At 39.4% G+C, this 26953-nt stretch overlaps 1 protein-coding gene across 31 annotated transcripts in view; it reads left to right on the forward strand.

Moving 5' to 3' along the window:
- ADGRL2 (adhesion G protein-coupled receptor L2) overlaps positions 1 to 26953 on the forward strand; it is a 392188-nt gene that overhangs the window by 301908 nt on the left and 63327 nt on the right. For all 31 annotated transcript variants that reach the window (XM_063342769.1, XM_063342792.1, XM_063342800.1 and 28 more), the window contains one exon: positions 18865 to 19078. In XM_063342769.1, the coding sequence (XP_063198839.1) occupies positions 18865 to 19078 (214 nt within the window). The remainder of the gene's footprint in view (positions 1 to 18864; positions 19079 to 26953) is intronic.

Below are 26953 nucleotides of genomic sequence, written 5' to 3' on the forward strand. Positions count from 1 at the left end.
TCACATTTGGAGGATCACTTTGTCTTCTGCATGGCTTTTCTAGTTTACTGCTTGACTAGAACTTTACTCTGCGCCTTGCAAAATAGCACCGAGTTATCTGAGACTTTCGTAAAGAAGTTACATAAATGACGTACAAGCTTCCTTGAATTTCTATTAAAAGTGTACCCTGAGTCCCGAGAAAAATCATAAGCGAGGTCTGCTCGACTTAGTTGAAGCCTGATAATGTGTAGTCATTGGGAAAACTCAACACCAATAAAGAGCACAGGAAATTCTTCTGGAATAGTGGAAGGTTTTAGGCAAAAAGGGTCAGAATCCAGCCTGTGAGCAAGCGATACTCCCTAATCGGGACTTAATGGAGTCCGTAGTAGGTGAGTTTTGAGCCATGTGAATGAGGCTGTTGCATGACTTGAGCCTGTACTGCTCAACACCCGTCTGTTGTCCAGAATCATTACGGATCAGTTAGACTTGCTGAGAACACGTCTGAGAAAGGCTTGGGAAGAAAGGAAATTCAAACAGAAAGGGCAGGAGAATTGCTGGACATGAACTTTGTAACAAGGCACGCCATAGGCAGCACATTTCTCAGTGTTTATTGTACCTCACATAGGGTGATAAAGGCTGAAGGCAGAGTCACTTTACCAGTCCCTGAAGTGCAGTATTCCCCGAGAAATACACAGTTTAAAGTGCCTTGCTGCCATTATGAAATTTATAAATAAAAATAAGGAAAGCGGTGAGACTTAGACATTTATTGGGCAAGTGGATATGACTACTGCATCATTAATAACTAGTAAAAAAGATCTATTTGTGCCAAAAAACAGCTGAGAAACAGTCTTTTATATTTAGCAAGTATTTTACTACTGAGGTAAATTCCTGAATTGCTTGATTATTTTTTGATAGGGAGAGGGAGACAGGGAAGAGAAAGGAGAGAAAAATGCTTTTAAAGTAAAATATACTGCATATTTAAGGCAACTGTGGAATAAATTTTGGTAATGGCATTTGACATCTGCTATATTTCACAATTCAAGATACGATAAACTCTTTTAGAATTTAACAGTTTGAAGTGCAGTTACTTCATTTTCAGCCTAATTTGCAGTTTAGTTAGGTATGTTGAGAAGGTACAGGTATGAATAATGTGGATAAAGGCCGATTTAGATACGGTCAGTTTATCTCCTAACCTTTAGAGAACAGCGTGTTCGAATTCTAAACCTTTTAGGGTAAAACTTTCAAAAGTGCAGTGGCTTGATGCATACAAAGTTGTACTGACAACATCTTTTAAAGTGCTAACATGAATGTGAATTTAATTTAATTTATTCTCACAAACTTGCAGTTCTAGCTGTATGTGTTATAGTATCATGTACAGGTGCCAGCCAAGATTACGGCTCCATTGAGCTCTACTCATCCAAAAAGTTCTATATTTATCAGCATGGAGAGCTTGTCGAGTTTCCTCTTTCACTGCCGTTATCAACTGTTTTGAAATATTCAGAACCTTAAGTGATATTGAAAACTTACCCAGTGTCCAAAGCACATTGTGTATTTTGAAGTGAGAAATAGAACTGTACTTGTAAAAGTGTGCTTGCATTTAGCTTCACACTCAAAATAGAAGAACACAATTTGCATAGGAAATTTGGTAATACTAATTTATTTATTTGAAAAGTTCAGATCTCTTGTACTGCTCTAGATGTCACACAATGGGCAGCAGTTCTGTACCATCACCTTATAGTCAGTGTATTTAACAGTAATTAAAGAAATTTTGTTGTGAATCAATCTGTTAAACTCACATGACAATATCCTAAATTCCTTTCAGTTAATGGTTCTACTCTTGCTGGGAAAGGAGGACATTTTGTGCATTACTTTGCTTCAGTAGTACTAACAGACTAGCAGATGGTCACTTTCCAACTGGTTTGCCTTGAAAAAAGAAATTAAAATATTATAGTGCCGGGGAGAGATGTTGTAATGTGTCCCTTTCAAATTAACAGGTCGTTTTTTCTACTATTTTATGATTGTAAAATAGCTCAATGTCACATAAAAGGTTAAAAGCTGGAGTAAATGGCATCATGGGAAATTTGAAATAAATAGGGTCTCATATGGTTTATGGCTCTATACTTGAACACACAAGGAATATATTTCTTTCCTTGAAAAGGCGTTCTGTAAGAGCTTGTCATGTTAATATGAATTGTGGTCACAATAGATTCTATTTAAAGTAGTTTTAATTCACAAGGTAACATTTTTTTGTTTACTAAATTACCCCTTGCAAAGGCCACTTGTTCAAACTGTTTGCAAGCCTAAGAGAAAATGTGATATTTTCAGAAAAAAAAATTGAAGCCACAGATTCCAGTTCATTGGATTATTCTGCTGGTGTCTCAGTGGTTACTTTTCATAAAGCCCAGACCTTCAGAACTGATTAAGTTTTAGACTCCAAACTGTCAGGTATTTCATATTAGTGCCAAATTTGTTTTTCGTGGTAAAACTGCCTCCACTTTGATGTTCTGCAGTGTCCTAGTTCCAGCAACCTACTGAGCAAGACTTGAACAAATTTAGCTGCTCTGTCCCACTGGCTGGCTTATTGCTATGTGGGTGAAGAAAGGTGATGGGAAAGCCCTCGTAAAGCTTCTCACTAGCTACCTGGGTGAGATAACCCTCATTTCTTCTTCTGATACACCGTCACCTGTGGCTGTTGCAGGGTTAGCGTCCAAAGACTAAGAGGAGATGTTTAAAATTGAACTGTAGAAATCTAAGGGCTTCTGATTTATTAGTCTGTAAAATTGTTATGACAATGGGAAATGTTTTGTTTTTAAAAATCAGTAGCAGTGATAACCTTTAAAATTATCGGTCCCATGCAGCTAGGATGTGTTTATGTTGAATCTGACACCAAGACAATTTTCATTTTTGTTTTGAGTGGGGGATTATGAACTACATCTAATTCCATCAGGGTCCTGCAGGAGAGCTGTGAAGGAAAAGAGCCACTGGAACATTGTCCTGCACCCAGAGCTTGTTCCTGAACAGAAAGTTTATGTAATTTTCACAAAGGGGAATGCTGTGGTTTGCTGTTTTGGTGTTTGTTTTCAGTCTCACCCTATTCTCCCAGAAAGAGGCCTATGGATAAATTGCCTATAAATGAGCATCACAGCCAGTTTGTTTCAAATTGCCTTTAATTTTTTATTTCTGTTTTGCTTCCAGTCATCTTTGCTTAATATAGTTGGTAATCTGTGAGGAAATACCGTACGCATTGCCTGTATGTCTTAGTAGATAAATAGCATTGGTAACTGCAAAAAGAGGCTATTCAGATAGGTGATGAAGCCTGAAGATATAATTTCCCTAAAAGCTAGCTTAGGCCAATTAAAATTAATAACCATTTCTCATAACTACTGCAGGAGAGAGTCGTGGATATTGCTGCATGATACTATACAGAGACATATTAAATTGCGTTTGAGCTTGGAACTGTTTGGAAACTGCTTATTTACAGTTCAGTGGTACCCCGCCCAACCTAATAAACCCAGATCTGGCACCAGCCGATGGTCAGCTCGGCGCTACCCTGCGGCACAGCTTTTGGCCAGTCTGAACTCAGGACAGCGAGTTGAAGTTCACAGCAACAAGGGAGGCGGCGTGCCCGCTGCTGCGCCATGCGGGCTACCACAGACACAAAGAGGTGGGACGCCCGTGGCTTCCACCGCTGCAGGACAAACTGCCTCCATTTCAGTTCATACCATACGAGTAACAAGTTGGTTTCAGATAAAGAACCAGTAATGCCTTGCAAAAACTCCCCGCATAATAGCAAAGTTTACTGAAGTCCAGGGGTTAGTGTTGTAGAGAATATGAAGTTTGAAGGCTTTTGTTTAAAATTGCAGGAGTCTAAGCAAAAAGGTGAAGACAGAAGATGATGGATAGAGACTGCTAAAACAGAGGACATAAAAATTCTAAAGAATTGACAAATCAAATTGACCACCTGGAAAGTTGTTCAGAGGAGAAATACCAGGTTGTTATGGCTTCCCACAAACAGAAGAGATGGAGGTATTTTTTTCACAGTGGATTATGACGGAGCAGGGTCTGGCTAATATTGAACTCCTCCAGCATGTTGTGTCACTGGGAAAGCCAGTGACACCGTCCTTTGAATCTTGAAGAATGTGAAACTCTTGGATGACAGAAATAGATTGTCACGGAGATGTTTAGCCCTAAAGGTTCAAGATCACTGAAATTTAGCAAAAGACATAAAAGTAAACTGGTTGCTGTCATTGTGCTCAGGAATCTAGACTAATTTTTCAAATAAGAATAAAATAGTGGTAAGAGTGTGCCACAGTAAATTATCTGTAAATCAGCTAAAGGCCTTTTTTCTTCTGATGGATGCTACATGTATACTTTGCAAATAAACATGTTTATACCCAAATGGCACATTCATTTGCTTTTGCTTTATCTTTTCTAATGGAAACCTTTATTTGTCTTTTTCTTTATTTTTGTCTTAAATTGATTGAGTTTTAGAGGCATACACAGTGATACAGATACTAATATACATTATCGTAATTGTCTGTAATTAATCCATAATTGTACCTTTTTAACTGGGATGACAACTACAGAAGCTTCAGTTTTTAAATTATGTGGGAATAATTCTTCCTATATGTAACTTAGGTTTTATACCTGGAAGAGGTATTTGGATTAAAGAATATTTTGAACTAGTAGAAAGAGGCAGGAGTCCATTTCAGCCAGAATTATCTGATGATGCTCTGATCCTATGAACTATTTTGGAACAAACGTCAAAGATGAATTTGCCTGAGCTCTGTTAGCTACCAAACACCTACATTGTGCTTCCTTGAAGAGGAGTATGGATGGAATTTGGGTAGGATTTGGAGTAGGGTTTGGGTTTGGAGTAGGGTTAATTTTGGTTTGGAACAATGCTCTGGAACAAGCATTTATTACTTTTTATCCATTGTGTGTCTACAGATCTTTTAAACAAAGGTTTTTATCAGTGTCCTTAGTTTATGTTGGCGTAGTTGAATATCGCAGCAGAAAAACTGCATTGCACCATATGTTTTCTTGAGATGCTTGTTTTTTCTATCAACCAAAAAAAAAAAAATGTGACAGTTGCCATAGTTAATAAAACTAAATAAATCACTTTCTTTGAGTAGTAGCTGAACAGACAATAGAAAGTGCTGTTAACATGTTATACCCCGTTGAGTAATGGATAAAAATAAATTTGTAAATGACATTTACCCAAACATGATGTAATGATAAAATTTCAGGAATTATATAGTGGGCATCCAGAGTGTCCCCTTGAAACTTGGATCCTGAGCTGAATCCTTTGCATTCTTGAAGTACTGAAAGAAACAAAGGTCATTGGAATGACATACAGCAAAGGATTAAAATCACTAGGGTTTGTCAGTCGTGTTACTTTTGACATATTTTGATAACATTAAATTTATAAAGATACATTAAAGAAATTGGGTTTGGTGGTTGTTGATTTGAATAGGATTAGGAATTTAAAGAAGATTTATCCGTTGGTAAGATAGCAAGACGACAGTCACTTACTTGCAGTGTTTCAAACAAGAGTCAGTTGCAATTCTTCCTTTAGAAACCTTTCTGGTAGTCTTTTTCTCTCCGTAGTTCCTAAAGGGAGATTTTAGGTTTTTCTTCTTCCCACAGTCTTTCTCTGTCTCTCTGGGTTTTCTTTTGCTTACAGTCAGCTGGGAACATAATGTACTTGCCCGTTGTTCCTCCTATTTCCTTACTTTGAAGATACTTCCTCTAAAACCTGCTTCAGGATTTCTTGAAGGATGAGATAGAGACACTAATATAGCTTTTTCCTCTTTTTGGCCTTCCTGGCGTTGAAGTACCGGGAATTGCTTGTGCTCAAAGTTTGGTGTGTGTCCAGTGGTGATGTGCGACGACTCTAAAAACAGAAGGAAAAAACAAGTTTGGATATGTTTATAAAAGGTAATTATCATCACAGAAGAGAAAGACAATGATGCAGTAAGCTATCTGAATGGCTGGCATGGAGTCAATTTTTAATCTACTTTGTTGTGCTTTTGAAAGCTTTTATTTTGTCTCATACTTACTTCCCTTTCCCTGTTCATCTCTCTCATAAGCATCTTCCACATCCACGAGTAAAATGAACGGCTGATTCCTCCTTCCAGGAGGATGTGCTCAGGGAAGCAGGAGCACGGGGGAACTAGAAATTCCTGGGACTTGTGAGGGGCCGAGATAACCAGGCTCAAGGCGTTAGCAACGGTAGATCAGGAATGCCTTTCTAGTGGACACAGCTGCTGAGACCTTTCCAACGCCACGATCAAGCCGGTTGGTCCCATTTCTAATCTAGGAGTTGGTGGCAGCGTTCTGGGGCTCACGAGTTAATGACTGCGGAGAGGAGGAGGACGGGGCTGAAGGCGGCGGCGGCGCGGCCTGCTCCGGCAGCACCACCAGTCACCGGGCTCCCTGAGAGGAATAGAAAAGCTCCTTTCTCAGTCTCTGACCAGAATGCATGATAAGGCTTGATGTCAAAAAGGGCAAGATTGGGCTCATAGCAATTATGGCAGAGGCATACCGGTTTCCTTGACAACCAGATTGAGGATTCTTTGTGATTTATTATTTACCACTTCAAACTCTCATTCTCTGATTTAATTAGGAAGAGGGATTTCCATAAGTCCCCTCCCTTCCAAATTTGAATACCCCCGCACTGTTGTTGTGACCAGCTACACCTATCCTTGGTGTTGCTCTAAACCAGCTACAAATGAGGCTCCGGCATTCAGCCTTTGGAATTTTAGGCAGGTCGCTCAGACAGCAGTTAAGTCACATTCAGCGGGTATTATGTTGGGCGGTGACTTGTTAATCTGCACTTACTAGCAGGGATAACAGACATCTGTGCTCACCACCTCCCCTTCCCCCCTCCCCAACCTTCTCCCCCCCCAGTTTTTCAAAAGCAGAGGACTGCAACAAGTGATACTTCTCAATTGTCCTTAGAGCTATGGGAAAGATAAAGTAGTATCTGCTAGTGCCAGTTTCCCTTGTTTGGGCAATTCACATTATTTTCTCCTTGAAGGCTTTATTAGCAATACATCAGCCACTGTTGTGTAAACAGAGTGTATTTTGATACTTGGGAGGTTTTTTACTCCTGCTAGTTGGATAGCTATTTGAAACAGAAATCCTCTCCTAAAATGTAGCTCAAGATGGGAAGAACATTTACTCTGCTCTAACTTCACATGTATTTCAAATAAGTATTTCCCACGTTTATTGAATTGTGGTCTGCAGGGCCTGTTCTAAATTTAGTAATTCAGAATAGAATTTTGAACACAATAATATATATAATAGAGATTTTTATTCAAATGTCATTGGCAAATCTGTCCCATTATATATCAAGACTGAAACTGGGTCCTCCAAAGGGCATTTTTTGTTAAAGAACTTCCCTGGGTTGCATATTTTTTATTTCATATTCAGCATGAGGTGTCTGCTGCATTTAATAAAATAAAATGAAGGTCACAGAAGATCACAAGCTTTCCCATAATGTGTCCCAGTAGATGACTGGAAAAAAGGTAGTGATTGAAATGGGCTGAGCATCCTCTATGCAGGCTATATAGAAAAATAGTGTCATTTTTTAATTATAGGGAGGAATTTTAGTTTTATTTGTGTTTACTTTACTACACGTAGTCTTTCAGCTGTACCACCCCAGTTCTAATTTTAAAAGTTTATGCACGTTTCATCATCTTTACTGCAGGGAGCTCCTGAAGTGAGTCAATAGGTGTTGCTCTTCCCTTGGTGGGCTGAACGCGAAGCTCGTTGAGTCCATAAAAAGACTTAGAGTGACCCAAACACTCTTGTGTCAAGTCCTAGCTCAGTAATGCAGCAGTGCCCCATTAGGCTGTGGAGGGAAACTGACTGCTGAAGATGCTTATTTAAAATGGGGTAGAATAATGAAGCTCATTAATGCATTTTTCGTTAGAACAAGAATATTGAGTGTCCAGGTTAAATTCTAAGGAATCTATCCTGCACTCATTGAGGTTAATGACAAAGCTCCCAATGACATTAGTGATGCAGGATGAGAACTTAATTGGGGTAATTAAGATTCTGCTTACCTAAAATTCCCTATTATTTTCAAGTAGATAAAATATTACAAAATTACTACTATGAAGAGTTGTATAATGTTGGATCTCAACACATCGTTCAGAGATGACAGCGTTTCAGTGGGAGATAATACTATTTCTGTATTTTGCATTTGATTCTTGAAGTACCGTTGTAATCTTCTAGAGGCTTGTGTATGTGGAAACTGTCATGAGAAATAGGGTTCTTTTTGGTTTTGGAGTTCAAACATTGTCCTTATTGTGTATTTAAAGATAACACGGGCCATACATTGCTGAAACCAGTTAAGGATCTGGACTCCAAATTCATCAGTGGCAGAGACGCAAAAGGCACTGCAGTACTATTGTGGGATTGAATAAGTTGCAGTGAATAGTTTCATTAAATACAGCTTGTTTTGTGGTAGCGCAGACTTAAGAAAATCGTTATTTGTACCAAAAGAAATGCAGCTTCCTTATGAAGCAGAATAGATAGGATATCCAGCTTTAGTGCCTTCCAGGGAGTTTAAAGCCTCTGTTATAAATGATTGTGTCAGGATGCCTAATTTAAATAGTTACCCTAACACCTGCTCATTCCTGCCTCCTTTGGACACCCCTAACCTTCTCCTTCCCTCCTTGGCATCCCCGGAAGATTAACAACTCCCTCCTCAATTACGCTGCCATAACGGCTGCTTTGATCATGCTCTGAGCTCTCTCTGGAAATTATCTTGATTAATAAAACTCACCGCTGTAGAAGAAACAACAATGTGAACGGATCGACAAGCGGTGGGACTGGGTGGTTGCGAGCAGAGGCTGGCAGTCATCCGGGCAAGGCTGGCACCAAATGCTCTGGGACGGCAAGGAGGCAACAGCCTTGTGGGACCCACATCTGCTGGGCAGCCCCCGTGCTCCCTCCCGACCCCGCCGTAGGATCAGGAGCCATCCCCTCTGACTTGCGGAAGCTGTCCGCCTGTTTGTACACCTAAATAATGTATCAGGAGAACACAGCGCTTTCGGTAGGAAAGTGTTGGTTTAGGTGGTGTGGAAAAAAGTGGAGCAATTGGATCTTTTATACTCCACAGCTGCCTCCTCCTGAAACACTTGCTTTAGATACGTAGGGAAAGATCTTTTTAAAAGAAAACTGTGACCTGGTATGGTGAAGCACTATGTAAAATGCATGAATTAGTGAGGAAATTACTTTACCTTCCACATCTGTCGTACCGCTGCAGTACTTCTCTCTTGCTGGGTATTGAGCTTACACTTGGGCCCCTAATGATGATTTTTTTCCACTGGTCCGGTGTTCCTAGTCCTTTCCTTTATTACTGGTAGTGTTAGATCAATGGACAGCTTTGGAAGCACAGTCTTTCAGCTATTAGATGTGTGCTTCTAAATAGAAGTAATTAGCAAATGCGAAGTTTTCCTTTCTGTGTTGTGTTACAGTGTGTATTCATCCCTTTTGTTACTTTCTAATGTAAATAGCATTAATTATGGAACTCTTATCACATAATTATGGAAAATTGTTTACTTTCTGTCTTCATACTCAGAGAGAGATTTCAGGGATCCTGATTTTTCATTTATTTCATTTGAGCACTCATTAGCTGGTTCTCTAAAAGCTGAGAGCATTCTTGCATCCATATTGTGACAGCTGGGGGGTGGGGTGGAAGCAAATTCCAGGCTTAAGAACCAGAATCCAAATTCAGAAGCCCTGAATTTGGGTCCAGGTGGAATTTAGCTATCCTGTCGCTTTATCTCCCTTGTCTGTTTTGCAGTAAGGCATATGGATATGCAGTTCCTTCGTAGGTAATTAGCAGTTTTACAGAGTAGCAGAGGTGCATATTTCCTGTATTTACTCTGGACGTGGTACCTGTGTTGCCATTCTTACTCCCTGGGAGCATGATAGAACAGCGTATGTTCCTTAGGACTTTAAAAACTACCTATTTATTTATAAACAAATAAATAGTTTTTCTTTCTTCATGCAATTTATTATCAGAGGATGCTCTCAAGTATCTATGTAGGATTATTCCATGATTCCCAGAATGTGCCAGAACCTTAGGTTTGTTGTAAAAACTATGTCTGGTATATCCCTCTCCTCTTTATAATGGTCTTTTAGAAATCCACAAATATTTCATAGAAGGTAAGGTCAGGAAGAAAGCCTTTCACTCTGACAGGCATTTTCTGAGATTGCTTGCTACTCTTGTCTCATATCTATTTGTGGGAATATTTGAAGTGACGGCACATTTACCTTAAAGTACATTCATCACGTTGCTCTTCTCCTTGTTTTCAAAAGCTGTGACTGTGTATTTTGGTTTAACAGTTTTTTCTGCGGGATCTTGAGCCATTATGTTTCTTCTTTCTACTCCTGAGTCCTCAGAAATGTTTCAGAAGCTATACTGAACAAGAAGGGGGATTGCTGTGCTATTTGCATACTTACAAGCACTCTTTAAGTGGCTTGCCGTCATTAAAATTAACCACATAACTTTTCCACTGTAAATTATACTGTGACAATTGACTCCACCCCATCATTTTATGGAAATGAGAGTATATGAGCTCTTGCATTGTTGCATGATTCCATTTCTAACGTATATATAGTTCTGTTTGCAAACACGAAAATGCCCCCTTTGTAATTTTACAACTGTGATTTCAAATATTACCATGTGTTAGCAATTGCACAATATTTTTAATTAAATCTGTGACCATTTTTTAGCACTAGGCCCTTATTTGATATTTTAAACTCTGGCACTTGTAGAATAACATTTTCTTTAAAATGAGACAGAATTATCAGGCTCCAGTTTCTACGTTTTAGTGAGATTCAATGTTTTGCTTTCTTAAACAGATTAGAGTATAACCCGTTTAAGAAGGCAATGTACACAGCACACCAAGGGTTATTATTGGTAACCAACATGTCATCTGCTGGAGTGATTTAACTTCCACCAATGCACATATTCCCAAGGAAATGGTACATCTCTGCATGGTTTCTGTCAATCTCTGAGGTGACACAAGGCTTTGGGTTTCTTAAAGATGGTAACAAAAGCATATTTCTTTTGTCAGTGGTTCACTCTGAATACTGCTGATGGAAATCATTCTTCTTTCCTCTTCCCCTGCCCCTCCTCAATGCATGGTTTCCAATCAAAAATGATAGAGATAACTGGAAATATAAATTGTTGTCAAAATACATTTTTATAGAAAATAAAAGAATATTTATTTTTATTCTGCTACCGGCATCCTGTGCAGGGGAAATAATTCAACGGGAAATCCTGTTGACACAACATTTCTGACACATCAGGCTTTGTGTGTCTTACCTCCCTGTTTTGGAGGTTGTTTCTGATTCAGAAGCTTCTCCTTCCTGACAGGTGGTGTGCTCAGAGAGTTCACAGTTGGTAAACTGGAGATAACCTCCAGGAGGGGGATTTACAGAGACCATGGGACTTATTTGCCTTGAGAAATTTTGAAGATGCAATGTATTTAACGGCAAGAAAGAAAAGGGTAGAGTGCTTTCTGCAAGCTGGCAGAGGATCAAGTGTGTATGATGTGAAGGAAAAAAGGAAGGAGATTCTTGCAGCCTGAGAACAGACATCTGGCTGGCAAAAGAGAAGAAATATCATTGACAGATGAATACTGTTTCAAACTGGGATAATTTTAGATCAAGAGGGCAAAGTTTTGCTCTCATGCATACAGCTCCCACTGAAGGGGATGGGAAAGGTGCATGCATATGAGAATAAAATTTGGTTCTAAGTGAGAACTGAACAACACGCATATTTTTACACTAGATATTTAGACTTTCATGTTTAGATCACATGGTTTCCATCTGCCATATGTAGACATTGCTAAAACGCTGCCAGGAACCAGGCTCTGGTTTGGTGACTTTCATTAAAGGAATTAGTGGTTTCTATCCAGTTTCAGTGTGGCTGGATTCAAAGTGCAGAAGCCCATTTTCACAGTTTAGCATTAATTAGCACTCTTGTGGCAGCCCCAGCAGGGAGGTGAAGGATTAAATGGGCATGAAGACCAAACTATCTCTTTTCCCATAGTGGTGATTCCTTCAAAATAGGGTTGAGCCGTGATGGACTATGTGGGGATGCGTGCACGGCTGCTGTCTGGGCTGCACTTGTTCCGGATGATTGAAGGACTTCAGTCTGCAGGTCTGTCAGCGTAGCACTCTCTTCTCTCCTGCTATTTAACAAAAAACAAAACACAAATCCCAACAAAAAAAATAATAAAAAACCAAAACCACCTTAATTCTGCTACCTTGGAGAGACATATTCTCACCCTTCCGAATGAGAGGTGAGAGCTGTTTAGGAGAATGTAAATGAGATCCTTGCCAGCCATACACGGGAAGGATCGACGGTGTGACTTAAAAAGGCTGAGATGCTGCTGCTCACTTTAGGTTTTGCTGAATCATTCAACAAGGTGCAGAAAGCAGGTAAGCCCTGACTCTTTTTTTGCTGAAGAGAGCCTCACAGGGATGTTTTTGAGAATTGCATGGAGACTGGAAAAAGTAAAAGGAAAATTGTAATAAGTGTCAGCGAACCTGGAATGCAGGACCCGTCCTGGTGTGAGTCAGAGGGTGTAACTCAGGCTTCTGTCCTGAATTTCATTAATCAGGCATACTTCATGTTTATGTACACTGAATATTAAGTATATAATTACAGAAAATTACTTGCTGTTGTAATTCTGCTGCTCACACTGAATCTTGAAAAACACTAAAATTTGACAAAGATTTTTGAAATTCTAAAATTTTTTAAGACTAAATCGCAGTCTAATAAAATGTAAAAGTTACTGATAAAGCCCCATCATTAGGTACTTAATATTTCTAAAAGTTTTTTTTAATAGCAATTGACATGCTTCTGCTTTGTAAGAGACAGGCTTCCAGATTTTAGTCTGCAAAACTGAAGTCTAGAAACCAGTGTTAAAAAACACCCCTCACAGCTGATTTATTCAATGAAATATATGCCTTGTCTCAGTGTAATTTATATGCACGTTTAAATGGTCAGGTCTGTTCTTAAGGACTTCGGGTCTCTTTTTTAAAATTCAAGTAATGAACATACTTTCACGTACCTTGTTTTGAGTTAATCCCATTGTGTGAATGAGTTAAAAAAAAAAAAAAAAAGAGAAAGCTGTCTCTTACAAGAAAACAGATTTCCTTCACTAAATTATCCTTTTTCTCTAGATGTCCCCTCCTTCCAGCATCCTAAATGAAAATAATGAGTCTATACTTAAAATGGCAGGGAATACAGCTGTAGGAGAATGTTTTTCAAATGATCGCTTCCTGCCTAATTTTACCCCGACCGAACAGTGGGGTTTTGTCTGCCGGGCTGCCGGGCGGGCGAGCCGTGCGCTGGCTGCTGGCTTTCCCTGAAAGAAGAGCCGAGTGCTGTGAACTCCAGACCTCTGTGCAGTATCAGAAGCTCTTACTGTGCCAATGTAATCTTTTAATAGACATGCTTGCCAGAATGACTTTTTTTCCTTCAAAGATAGAATTAGAAAGCACAGTTGTCATTTAAATTGCCTCTGTCTTTGTAGTAGTTGGTAGTGATCTGTTGACCAGGATTGGATAATTTAAAAGCTGTTTAACAAAATAGCATGCTTGTCTGTGTGAAATATATACGGTGCTGAGAGACGGGAGAAAAGTCTCCCTTGACACAGTTCGTGGGATTCTTTAGGAACTGCGGGATGCTGAAGCTTTTCTGTGGAATTATAGAAGCTTTGCAGAGCCCATGTTGAGCATTTGCATGATTTTCAGATGGCGAAGTATGTTCAGCTGTCTCTGTGCACCCTCCGTGCGTGCACGTACACACTTCCCTGGGAGAGGGAGAGGGTTCTCAGCACAGTTTACGTCGGGCTTTGCATTTGTTGAACATATATTATTGAAATGCTGCCCAAGATGCATCACTTCATCTTGTGTAGAACTTGAATCATCATGTTGCGTGATTTGGTAAAATAAAAGAGATTGTGAAAGAGACAACTGTAAACATTCTGTTTGAAAAGATGTGCTCTTTTCAAAAGACCTTTCTGTTAGAGCCAAATAACACAAGAAGCAATATTTCCTTGCTCGCAGAGACATATATATTTATTTTTGCAAAGATTTGTTTTGGATTCTCAGTTCTTCCAGTAGCTGCATTCTTTGAAATAATTTTATATTTCCATGTTGACTTTCTCTGTGCTTTAAGTTTTAATCAAAGGTTCCTTGCTTCTGATGTCGAGGAGTACTGATGTTAGCCTGTTTACATTCCACTATTTTTCCTCTGGATGAGGTGAACATTCAAATGTGGTGGTGCCTTTTTGCTTTTATCTACCAAACTTGGCACACTCTCTTATTATTGACAGCTCAAAAAGATGGTAAGCTAGTGGGCAGGATGCTGTGAATTATTAACTTTTCTTTGCACTTTGACAAATTTAGGTTATCTTTCTAAAGACAAATCATTTCTTACAAAGGAACCAAGACCGTAAATAAGGCATTGCAAACTTAAATAAATCAGTTTTTAGCCAAATGTGAATTTAATGTATTTCTGAAACACGATTCTGAGTTACGTTTCTTTGATAGGTCTTGTATTTTTTCATTTCATAGACTAAAGTATAAGAGGAAAGATTTTTGTTTGTGATGTTTCATTTAGGTTTTTTTCTCCGTGTGTTTTTCTACATGGATCGATCAACAAAGCATTAAAGAATGAATGTTACGACTGAAAATCCCCTCTACCTTTTTTTCTTAGAAATGCGATTTCACAAAAGCAGTTTATTTTGTTCTTTCAGTGAAGAGCCTGCACTCAACTAATTTATGAGCAGATAAAACGTGCAGGAAACATATGTTTGCCAGGAAGCTTTTCTGTAATCAAAATGGTCAGCAGGACAGAAACCACGGTCTTTTCCTCATTAGATATTAATCTTCTTCCATTTAAAAAAAAAAAAAAAGGCAACGCAACACTGATTAATATATACAAACGCGAATGAATCAGAGACAGCATATGCTGCATTTGGTAATAGACGCTTACTGGAGTTAATGTTTAGGTTCTGCTGGAAGTCCCAGCCCCGGCACCGGGAAGGTCTTTGCCATCGGGAAGCACTTTGTGCTCTTGGGCGGCAGACAGCAGGAGCGGTGTCATCCGTAGCACAGTTTGCCTTGGAGCAATTAGCAGCAAGACTGAGGAATGTTGATTTCAACTGCAGGAGGACGGCCAAACAAAATAGGTTTATGCAAGGTACAGTAAGGCAGGCAGGCAGCAGGTTGAACACAGGTTGGTTAGGAAATACAGTACTGAAAATATTCATGAGGAATTGCACTGGAGATACAAAGTTACCGGTGACAACAGTAATTATGGACAGGGCCACATACTTACGTCTTAAAAGCTCTGGAATGATGCAGAACCAGGCAGTAGCATTCAGATGCCGGTTGCTCAGACTTCCATCCTGTGGCAGTGCATCTGTTTATCGGAAATTATCTCCTGAATGTAAATGAATTTCAGTCCTAAGTCATTGCACCTGTTGCCAAGAGGTATTTATTCCAATCACTTGCCTAAAGCGCAGGGAGTTATTGCTTGACATTTTATAGCTCCAAAAAAAGCTGTCGTTTCAAAATCATTTGTTCAGAGAGGAGAAAATGGAGCAAAACAGTTCATTTTACCCTAAGCACTGCTATTTGGCAGTATTCACATTTGCACGGCACAAAGCTGCAATATTGATTTTTTGCTCACAGGGCCTCCCACTAGTTCTTTCTTCGATTGTCAGGGTTGCAAGATGGATTGAATTACACTTTGCTTGTTGATATGCTTATTTTTTCTTTGTTGATCGGAAATGATTACAAATAAAGCTTCAGAATAAAGATCGCAGCGGCTTTGTTAGTGGACTTTAAATTTATTTATTTTATTTAGTTAAAATTCTTTCTGTGCCACAGAGATTCCTTAGAGCTGGCTCCCCACCTCACACATGCTGCATTTTTTTGCTTTATTGCTTGCTGCTTCTGCAATGTAGCACCTACATTACAATCTCAGGTATGTCCTCTGTTGCCTGTGAAGTGATCTAACGTTGCTCTAGTATTTTTAATGTTTGTCCTAATACAGAACTTCTCATGGATGCCTGCAGGGGGAAAAATTGCAGGATAAAACACATTTGTAGCACTTCTAGCAGTTGCCATAGATGATGAAACAAGATTTGCAGGCAGCTGATCTCTGTAGCAAACTGTGGAGGTCTTGTGTTTGGATTCAAGGTATTTCCTAGCAGAAGTGGAGGCTGTGCTGCAGTATCTGCAGGAAGGGGCCGGTGCTTGTGGCAGGTAGCTCGGTGTGGCTTTGCCAGCCCTGGCCCCACGACGATCCGTACATCTGACCCCGCTGCTGGGCGCGCAGCTCCTGACACCTCCGCGGCCATACCCTCCCCGCTCTGCCCTCCTGCAACAGTCTCCCTTGGGTAGCCGAAGTCACTGTTCCCCTCCTTGTTGATCAGAACCCAAAAGTGGGGCCGTGCATCCGTGTGACAGCACGTGTGGGGCTCGGGTGGGATGCAGGGAGAGAGAGGGGGGGTGGCCAGACTCCCCCGGCCGTGCTGTGCCGGGGGAAGCCCTGCCGAGTGCGGGAAATACAGGCACCATTGCCGCCAGCTGGAGGGATGAGCTTTCTGTGGACGGCATTAAATTTGACAGGAGCGGTAGGGTGTAGGAATGGCAGTCACTAGCAGCATTATATTTGGTCCCACCGCGGCTGTCGTGATGGTAATTAATCAAAGGAGCCGCTGTATGCATGTGTGGTGGGGGCTTTGTGCGTACCCCTCTCTGTGCCCATTTCACGCCCTCACTGAGCCGTGAGCAGCTTCTGTCTTCGTTGTATTAATTTGCTGCATGGGAGGAACATGTAGGGCGTTAATGTGACGGATTCGTGTTTTAGCTCTTTCCAGCTTTCAGCTCAGGATACTTCAGCAAGCCTCTAATAATAGTGTTTGCTATTGTGCATGGCGCGTGCAGGCAAACCGACGTCTGGGAGTGAGTTTGAGATGGAACTGTGGTGCTTTCCACAGCAATATGGCTTCTTTCCTTATTAACCAACACTGAAACATATTGCCAGACTAACGGTGCCGGTTTCATGTACTGGTTCCACAAAATGTGAAAGTAAAAGCAGACCCGGTTCCTGCGCTCTGGCCTTCCCCTTATTCCTGGGGTGAATTCCCGCCCAGCCAAAGAGCTGGTCGTCTGAGACCTCATGCCTTCTCCTGCAGTACAGGGAGGTTAGAGCCAGCCCAGCCGCTGGCATTAGTTGCTGCACAAGTTGGACAAAAGCTGGTGCTGGTGCCAAGGGGAAGGCGGGAGCCGGCAGGAAGAGGAGGGGCGTCCGGGAAGGTGGGCTCTGGCTGCCAGGGAGCCACGTCCTGATGGTGGCGTGATCATTATCAACAGCTCTTTTTTGCAGTCCTAACAGATAATTATCTTCGTACAGTAGGAGTTTTAATCCACAGATCATTAATTCAGTAGAAAAAGTGACAGCCTCTGGTTCGTGTGAAAATTGACTATCAAGGGGTTATCTCAAGTTGTTGATCTTTTTAGATCCTTGCTTCCTTGCCTCTTCTAACACATCTTCCTTTTTAAGAAAAGTTTATTTTCTTTGCCTTCAAAACACCGTAGAGCTCCAACTTTCCATACTTACTAGGTGTTTCTCTTTGCTGTCACAACTTGTCTCCAGCAGCCTGCGCTGAAATATTAATGGCCTTATGCCACTGTATTAGGATGACTTTTTTTAAAAATAGAAAATATCTGTGATTCTGCTGAAAATTTAGAAAGTACTTACTATTTTAAAGAACTAGGTATTTAACACTATCATGGTACTCAACTTGTCTTCCAAAGGACAGTAATGCACACCTTTTGTAAGAAGCAGAACTATTCTGTTTAATAATAATACACCAGCAGCTATGCACAAGGAAGTGTAGTATAAAGCTGTAATTGTTTTTTGACGCAATGCATTTTTTTCATAAAGAAATACCTATAAAGGACAAAACATCTGGATGCGTATCTGGACCGTTGTTTTGCTTCTAAAGCATTTGATACTGCTTCGTTACTCTTAGAGAAGTCACCTATCTTAGGAATTCTCTCAAGCTGAAAAACATATTAAAAATTAGAGTGATCTGAAATACATAATTTTTGGGAGGGCCGGGAAGATTTTATACAGCACACATCTGCAGTTGGCTGTACCGATCATTTATATATTTGTTCAAAATCTTATGTGTCTGTGGTTTAATTTGTGTAAAAGGCGCAGTGAGGAGCACTGAAGTTCAACTAGGTAAGGTATTGGCATGTGTGTTGGATCTGGTGGCACAGACGTGTCCACGCTGAGGACAAAAAAAAAAAAGGCAAAAGAAACAAACTCTCCCTGAAAAAAGGAAGATACAAATTAAGAAAGACTAATGAAGTTGTTACTATGGCTTCGGTTTTTTGTTTGTTTGTTTTTAAATAACTTCTGCATTCACAAATCCTGCCTGCTCTGCTCCTTACCGCTTTCGAACGTGGCCTGTCTGACTGTGCCCAAAGAGGGGAGAGAGAAGCAGAGAGAAAAGAGGTGGGAACAGGAGCACGCATTGCAGCCGTGCAGACAGGTGCCACTATCTGCTCTGGCAAAGGTTAGAAGAAGTGAAGAGGAATTTCCTCCTTTGCCGGATTAAGGGAGCACAGCAGCAGCAGTGTAGGGATGTGACAGTTTAATGAAAGACGCTTCACTTGACAAGGTACCAGGTCAAACTGTTTAAAGGTGCACTTCCTTTAGCACACTGATGAGAGTTTGTGCCTGTGTGACAGAAAAAGAATAGTGCAATGCAATATATCCTTTAGGTTCAATCCCTTTTTTTTCCCCCCTTTTTTTTTTAGGTTTCAGCCGAGCAGCATTACCATTTGGTTTGGTTAGGAGGGAGCTCTCCTGCGAAGGCTACTCCATTGACCTCCGGTGTCCAGGAAGCGATGTTATTATGATAGAAAGTGCTAACTATGGACGGACAGATGACAAGATTTGTGATGCTGACCCTTTCCAGATGGAGAACACAGAATGCTTCCTTCCAGACGCCTACAAAATTATGACACAGAGGTAAAAATATATATATAATTTTGAGGACTAAAGAGGAAAAATGCCTGAATCAATATAGGAAGAGGTATATACTGTAGGAAGTGCTGAGCTGTAGTTGCCAGTTTGCTATTGAGGTAGTATTATTTCTATGTAGTAATATTAGAAGGAAACAGAACCTGCCAGTTGCAATTAGAGAGGTTTTTTTTAAAATTCAATGAGCAAGAGTTAAAAAGCAGGAAGATAAAACTGCAAGGAGAATGGAAAAATTCACTTATTTGGAGATTCCCAGTCTCCTTGTCTTTTAGGTGGTCAAATAGCACTCAAAATGTGTCCTAATGGCTGCTGCATTTTCCCTGGCCAAGTTATATGTGCTATGAATGCAGTAAATCATTACCGTAGTTCCCACCCGTAAAATGCTTCCAGTGGCAATACCATAATGATTAAATGCCAGGATGATTATATGTCATTATACATGCGCGTACAGGAGCATATATGCATTTAAACACGTTACATTATGTCTTAGTGGCAGTGATTGTCATTCAGAGAAGACAGTGAGTCAGAAGAGCCAATAAAAGTGTTTTTAGTACAAAAGGTGCATCAGGACTAAGATTCACAGAAATTCCTGTGCTACAGGCCCCATATGGGCAGCAGTCACCTAGTAATGACAGTTGTGGAAATGTCAGCACAAATCAGTCACCGTCATTGTTACTGGCTTAAACTATGAGCCTGAATAAGTTCAGGATTGGTGGGAAGTTTTCCTCCCAGTGCATTTTTCCTAGGGTGCGGAATCTGAGCAAAAAGGGGATGGGAATCACCTGGGAGCTTTCTGATGCATGTACACAGATGTGTCAAAAGAGACATCGAGTTGTCCTGTGTGCTGTGCTCCATTTACTGTGTTCTGTTGGAACACTAAGGTGTAGTCACATCTTAAAAATATTCCATTTTGGTTTCCCAGTTCACTCAAGTGGTCGTGAGCATGACTCTAACAATTTTTTATCATTTTCATGTGAATACATGGATGTTCCCTACTTCTGTAGTCAAATATTTGGGCTTCAATTTCAAATGCTGGAGGTAAATTAAGGATATCAGGCCTTTTATTCTTGTTCTGTGTTCAACCTGTGAGTTGTTCTGTGATCAGTAAGGGAAAGGCTCCATCACTACGCTAGTAAAAAGGTAATATAACTTCTTTAAATCATGTTTGAATTATCTTCTCGTGGTTCTAGTTCGTTGTTGTTAATTAGATCAAGCCAGATTTCCATTGAGACTGCAGCGGCAGTGTCATCATCCTCTAATCTGTCAACTCCCTTTGAAACCACCTTCAATTGCTTTTGTAAATGTAGTGCCTCTCTGTAGACTTCCTTGTTGTGTAAAATGCATGTTGTGTTTTGATCAAAGTCCTCCTTATGTTCACTGCAAATATACAGATTAAGGTAGTCAGAGACAAATATAGAGGCACAATCTTGCTTAAAGTGACATCAGACTGTTACTGGAAAGCTGAAATTTCAGTCCTCCCCTTTCAATTAATCAACTGTAAGTTTATGATAGCAGAGAGTATTTTTGAACTTCCCCAGTGTTCCACTCTTCCCCTTTTTTCAACAGATTAAAATGAAGTCGTGATCACATGTATGACATTGGTTCAGAGTATCTATGCTCAAGAGAGATTTTTTCTTTTTTGTTCTTTTTTTTTTTTTTGGCTGAACAAATGGCAAAGATCATTTGACACTTCGCTTTCTATTTTTGTCTGGCATTTATAGTAATTTGGAAGTTTGCTTTCGTAGTTATCTTTCTCAGATCCTGTCAGTAAGTAGAAAAGCTGTCTCTTTTGCCTTGTTTAATCTTTTCTCAAAATTGCGCAATTTGCGCTATATTGCAAGCATAGAATAACATTGAAAATTTCTTATGAAACATTAGAAGTTCTTTTATCTCGTTTATTTGTAACTGCATTGGTGATCATAAGTTCTTGTTGTCTAAGGCAAACTGTTGTTTGATACTTAGTGCGTGTCCTTCATCTGATACCTAAAAGTGTCACATCAGCTGTATTTTGATGGCAGCAATTGCATAAAAATATCTCACCTGAAGGACTATCAGATTTATTAGTTCTCTCTTTTTTTTTTTAAACTGACTAGAAAAAAACAATCTGTTGGAACATTTGACCACAGGGAAAACTTTTCTTCCATACCTTTGGAAATAAGCACCAACAGTTTCTACATTGCTGCTTAAAATCTTACAGTGTTTTCTTGTAAGGACTAATGACTAGTTTTTATCACTTCAGCCAGCAGTGGTTTTACCACTGTGTTTGACCACTCAGTTCAGTTTAGACCTGCAGTTAAATGTAGTTCCACGGCAATTATTAAATACTCGTCATTAATTTGCAACATTACTCCGCAGGTTTGGCACAGCAACTACATTTACTGCAGTGACAACGTGAAAACACTAGCTTAATGAGATCAATACTGTGAAATCTGAAGATTGAAAAATAAGATGAGGTTTCCAGTTTAACACAAAGCCATGTAATCATATGCCCTGCTCCCCTTCCAGAGAATTTGAGATACTAGTACACAAACTTTGCCAGGGTCCACTGATGCATCAGCTCCTCTTTGTTAGAATGAGCTGCTACCTAATCTTTTCTCCCTCCCTTTTCTTCCTTTTCTGCGGTTCTCAAACGATTTTTAACTTAATGCTATACTAGAACACTAATGACTTCATTGCTTTGCTTTTACTTTTGTAAAGTAGTTATTAAATTTTTAGTCCCTGATTGAAATTACGTCCCAATTATTCTAGAATAAAGTCTTTCAGATGTATTTAGATTCCATGTAAACTTCAGACTGGCACGATTAAAATTAAAGCTTTGAAGAAAGAGACTAGACCTTTAGAAAATCGCTCTCCCCTTTCACACTTTTCTGATAATTAACCCCAGCGTTTGCATACAGTCAAGTTTGAGAGATCCTACTATGCGCTAAAGTTGAGTGTAGAAATAAGCTTATTTCTAGAATATTTAGTGAAGGAATAGTGTAAGTGAGTGGCAGAGGAGCCACGTGTCAGGCAGCTAGGTCTTAAAATAGTCAAACTGTCAAACTCCTTGGTGCCCCGCTGTCCTCTAGCAGGGACAAATCTCCTCTGTTTCCTCTTCGTTTAAAAAGAAATGAAATGAACAAGGAAGCCGATGATGCAAAACAGCCTGAGGAAATTGCTCTAGTTGCTTGCTGATAAAGTTTTTGTGTGGCTGTAGCCAGAAACTGTCACGAGACTTTGAAGTTGATAGGGGTAACTGGTACTGCTCTTTGTAAGCACAGCAGAGGTTGGAAAATTAACATGATAAAATTTACTTATGACTTAGTGTTAAGTCCACTTCCTTGTAAGTGGGTTGCAGGTGGATTGTGTGAGTCACAGTCGAACCTCCTCTGCATTTATGGGGACTTTCTGCCTCCAGTGTCAACTTCAAAGCCCCGCTCTGCAGGCTGCAGCTGCGGCTGGATGGACCATAGGTTTTTGTTAGGACAGGCACGGAGGGTTATGTAGATACCATATAGTGTTTGGATTTCTGTTTTATTAGGTTAAAATAATAACAGGTATTTATTTAAAAGTACTTGTAAATACATACTCAAAATACATCTCAAAGGCATATTGTGTATGCAATTTTATAGTGGAACAGTAAGATGCATTTTTGCATGCTGGGACCTTTCTCTTCTAAATTAAAAATAGGCTTTTTTTAGTAGGAACTACTTTTCCTAGTCCTAAGCTTTTTGTTCAAGACAAGTTCCTGACTATTTTAAAGATTAGACACCGTAACTATCTTTGTGATTCCAGTACAGTGCAATTAGATATTTTTTCCTGTGTATTTAAATAAATACTTGGGTAGTGTGGCAGATAATAATTTTGAATAATATAATTTTAAATCACAAGAAATCCAATATTAAAAAAAGTCAGGTCCATTCCAATCTGCACACCTTATTTTTGAGTAATTTACAGTTATTAGTGGGGCGTGTAGAAAATTAACGTTTTTCATTTGAAGAAAATGCAGCCTATTAACTTTGAATCTATGGAATCATTTACTTGGATGCAAAACTCAAGCATTTAATGTTGACAGCCAAATTAATGTTAACTTGAGAAAAAAAACATTGTTTCCCTCTTCATAAAGGCTAAAATACCTTGAACGTTTAAATAGAAACTTCTAATCTGTGTTCTGATACTAAGAGCATAGTTGTGATCATTAAAAAGAGGAAAAATTCAAAATGTTTCAAACTAAAGACTCTGCAGACCAAGCAAACATCCACATTAAAAAATATAATCTCACAGTTGGTATATTCAATTTATTTTTGAGCTGCAACAGAAGGGAGGTTACATCAATCCTGCACTGAAATGACCTTGAAATTCTATTTTCATCAACAATTTATACTATAATTGTAGATTTATGTGATCTTTACATCTTTACTAAACATATTTAATCAGTATAATTCTGCTTTTTAAATGTGCACAAACAAAGCAAACCTCATTATAATACGCGACCATAAATATAAAAATATGCTAGGTATAATAGATGAACTGTAATTTTATGAAATACCTTTCCCTTTTAAAACATGGCTGCAGAAGAGTAAAAGGATTAAAAGAGGAATAAATCCTCTTTAGCAGTGAGCGTTTTTTCTGTTGCACGTATCCTGTCCTATCTATAGCGCATGCAACACATGTACCTTCAATTACCACGTCCATCATGACACCAGTGAAGAGTTCACGCTTGGGTTTTTGTTACCATGAACTTTTCTCCCATGGTAATACCCTTAACCTGTTACGTCCATCATCTCTCTGCAAGACAGCTGTGCTTCAACGCAGGGTCTTCAAAATGTAAGCAAAGTGCCTCCTGCCCCACAGAGTGATCAAGGGAAAGCTGAGGGAAGCAGCTTTTCCGTTCCTTTTTCCGAAACTTTATTTTTTTTCTTAATCCTTCCCAACGCGAGAGTGGGAGAATGGAGATGTTCATTCCTTTCCACCAACTCTGGTGTCCAACAAATACGTCATTTTGAAAAATCCTATATATAAATGAGAGTGAGAGATTTTTGAAAGAAAACAAAATGGGTTCTCCTCTGAAGAAGATATCTCTCAAGCCCTCCGTCTTATTCCTGCTTGTCAAGTCTGCGGAGGAAACATTGCCATACTGTATTAGCGTCCTTCCAAGTGAAAAGAGGTTTGGTCTGTTCCATAATGTGAGGGAATAAAGAAAATCTTCCACTGGACTCCAGGCTTGGATGGATAGTGGGTAAATCTCCTACAGCTGATTATTCTCACTCACCGGAGTGAAAAGGCCCAGCCGAAAGCAAACCTTGGGCAGGGTGGCTTTGCTGGTAGGAGGCAGAACCCGCTGTGGGGTCAGTGCAGGGCTGAATCCCAGCCTTTGTAAGGCTTCCGCAAAGAAGCATTTTAGTGCCTCAAAAATAGCTTCCTCAGACGGGGCCCACGGTTGATTCAGTGTTTAAACTGTAGCACGCGTCAGATTTGCATTTCGTAATGTGACTTAAAACCATTTTCACGGGCAGGATTTTATCCTCTGCCATTCACAAATGACTGTGATTGTGGTAATGGCGCACTTCACTTCGGGGGTCTGCCAGGCTTAGACAAGGGCTCTGCTGACCCCTGCTGCTATCCTTGCTTTTTCCCTTGCTTTTCCTTCTGCAGCCGAAGATTGCCTCCCTTTGCTAAAGGTATTATGTAGTGAAAAGTGTCTCAGGATAAGAGATATACCTTGCCTTTTTCTTCTTTCTGGTCATTAAGAGCTTGCATCTTGGTCGATGTTGTGTCAGAGAAATGCTGGCGTTGACGCTGGAATAGCGCAGGCTGATGCGGATAAGGTACGTTCTCAGAATTTATGCACATCAGAGTGGTACCGATGCTGATGTCATGTACCAGGTCTTCCTTTTGCTTTGGCATGCCAGCGGTTTCTGTTTCAGCTTGCTGACAACTGCTTCACAAAACATTTACTGTACAAGATTATCAACATCCAATATCTTTTTTTAAGCATCCTTTAAAAACGAAGGCTTCTATTCATCTGAAACAGACGTAGGTCTTAGTACGACAGTCACCCCCGTGAGTATTTTGAGGTAGCAGAAGCTCTTTATTTTTAAACTAAGCTTTTCACAATACCGGGCCATGGCCTGATTGATCTTTGTTTTGTTTTGTTTTATTTTGTTTTCTATGTGTTACTCACAAAACTTAGTTATGACTCAATGTAAAGATAAAAGCAGAAATACATGAAGCTTATTTTCATGAACTAGGCATAATCACATAGCCTAGAATATTCATGAAGCATACCGTATTCCTTGGCTTTATTACAGAAACAAACAGTAATAGCCGTGACTGAGAACCTTATCTGGCATTTTGCATTTTTACTATCATTAATTCTTAATATGAAAGTAGTAGGTGTAGTTTATGCATTAAAAATAGGGCGTTTTATTAATGGGGTTCTTCCATCGTGGCATTCCTTAGTAAATTAAATACAAATCCTTATATTACGAGGTTCTGAGCAGTCAGGTAAGGTGAACTAGCTGTCAGTGGTACTTGATCATCTTTTTGCAGCGTGTCCTATTATTATTTTCTGCAGAAGAAATTATGTTACACATGTGCAAGCACATAACGCACACACACACGCGTTGCTGTAGTCACGGCGTTGGACAAGCTACAAACGAAACAACAAAAGGATCATTGGTACCAACTAATGACATGTAAAATTTAGACTCAGTTTACTTCAAAAAAGATTGGATTCATTATTTTACCAGGGTGTAGCTTGGTATTTTATTTAGTGTTTTCGTATCTCACATTTAAGTTGTTTTATTTCCTTTATTATTGGCAAAAACACCATCAAATTCTTAAGTCAGTGTATATCTTACCTGGCAGGATAGTGTATACATATTCATCAGTCTTTCCTTGCTGTTCATGGGTGAAAATAAATAGAAATAGCTGTACATATGTATACATAAATTTTTAAGTATTATACACTGTTTCCTGCCTATTTGAGCATCATATAAAATAGATGCTTCAGCCTGTGATTTTCTTGGGTTTTTTTCCTGATTTCTGAAATGGGCTCTAGTAGGTGTGCGTACTGTTTAGTCTACAGTTAATCATGTACTGTATGTTTCGGGTATGTAGTTACCTCTCTTAGTAATTTACTAACGTTATTGAGAACTTGGCTGAGACAACGTTGCTTAACCTTCACTTGAACTTTCTGTTCTCTTGGATGAATTTGTGTGAATTTTATATAGTTTTTGAATTTCTTGTCTAGCCAAGATAAGTTCTGGTTCAGTTGCACTCAGAACTTTATTATTAAAGAATTCTGATTTACTTCCATATTACTGTGCCAAATCTAGTTCGTATAGAATAATACTGTAATAATTGAAGCCTATTAATTCCTCCCACCCCAATATATCCTCTATAATACTTAGCCAAAACAGCTACATTATCTGATAAGTTGATTTAGGACTTTATACATGTGTTCATATAGCCATTTATCTCAACCCTTGCTGAGGAGACCTTTATTAAGCTGTGATGACTGCTGAATATGAAATGTAACCAAGATTATTTTTTTATTCAAATATAATTTAAATATTCATCAAAGAGGAGTTATGCTTGAAACTGACAGAGACTATTAACATCAAAAAATATAATTAACTGCACTGGGTATCATGAAGCAGAGTTAGCCAAATAGCCGAGAGGTCTAATTGCTCTAGAGTCTGAGAAGCAATAGTTTTATTTTATACTGTTGCTGTGGAATTAATAGTGATGTGGTTTCCTATGCGAGGCAATTAAAAGCTGCCTGTTAAGGTTCATTGCACTATAGGAAATCCGTTGAATATCACTTAGTAAACAGAACTGACATGGAAAAGGTACATGAAGATGGGCAGAGCAGGGTAT

The sequence above is a fragment of the Chroicocephalus ridibundus genome, chromosome 8, assembly GCF_963924245.1.
Source record: "Chroicocephalus ridibundus chromosome 8, bChrRid1.1, whole genome shotgun sequence".
NCBI lineage: Eukaryota > Metazoa > Chordata > Aves > Charadriiformes > Laridae > Chroicocephalus > Chroicocephalus ridibundus.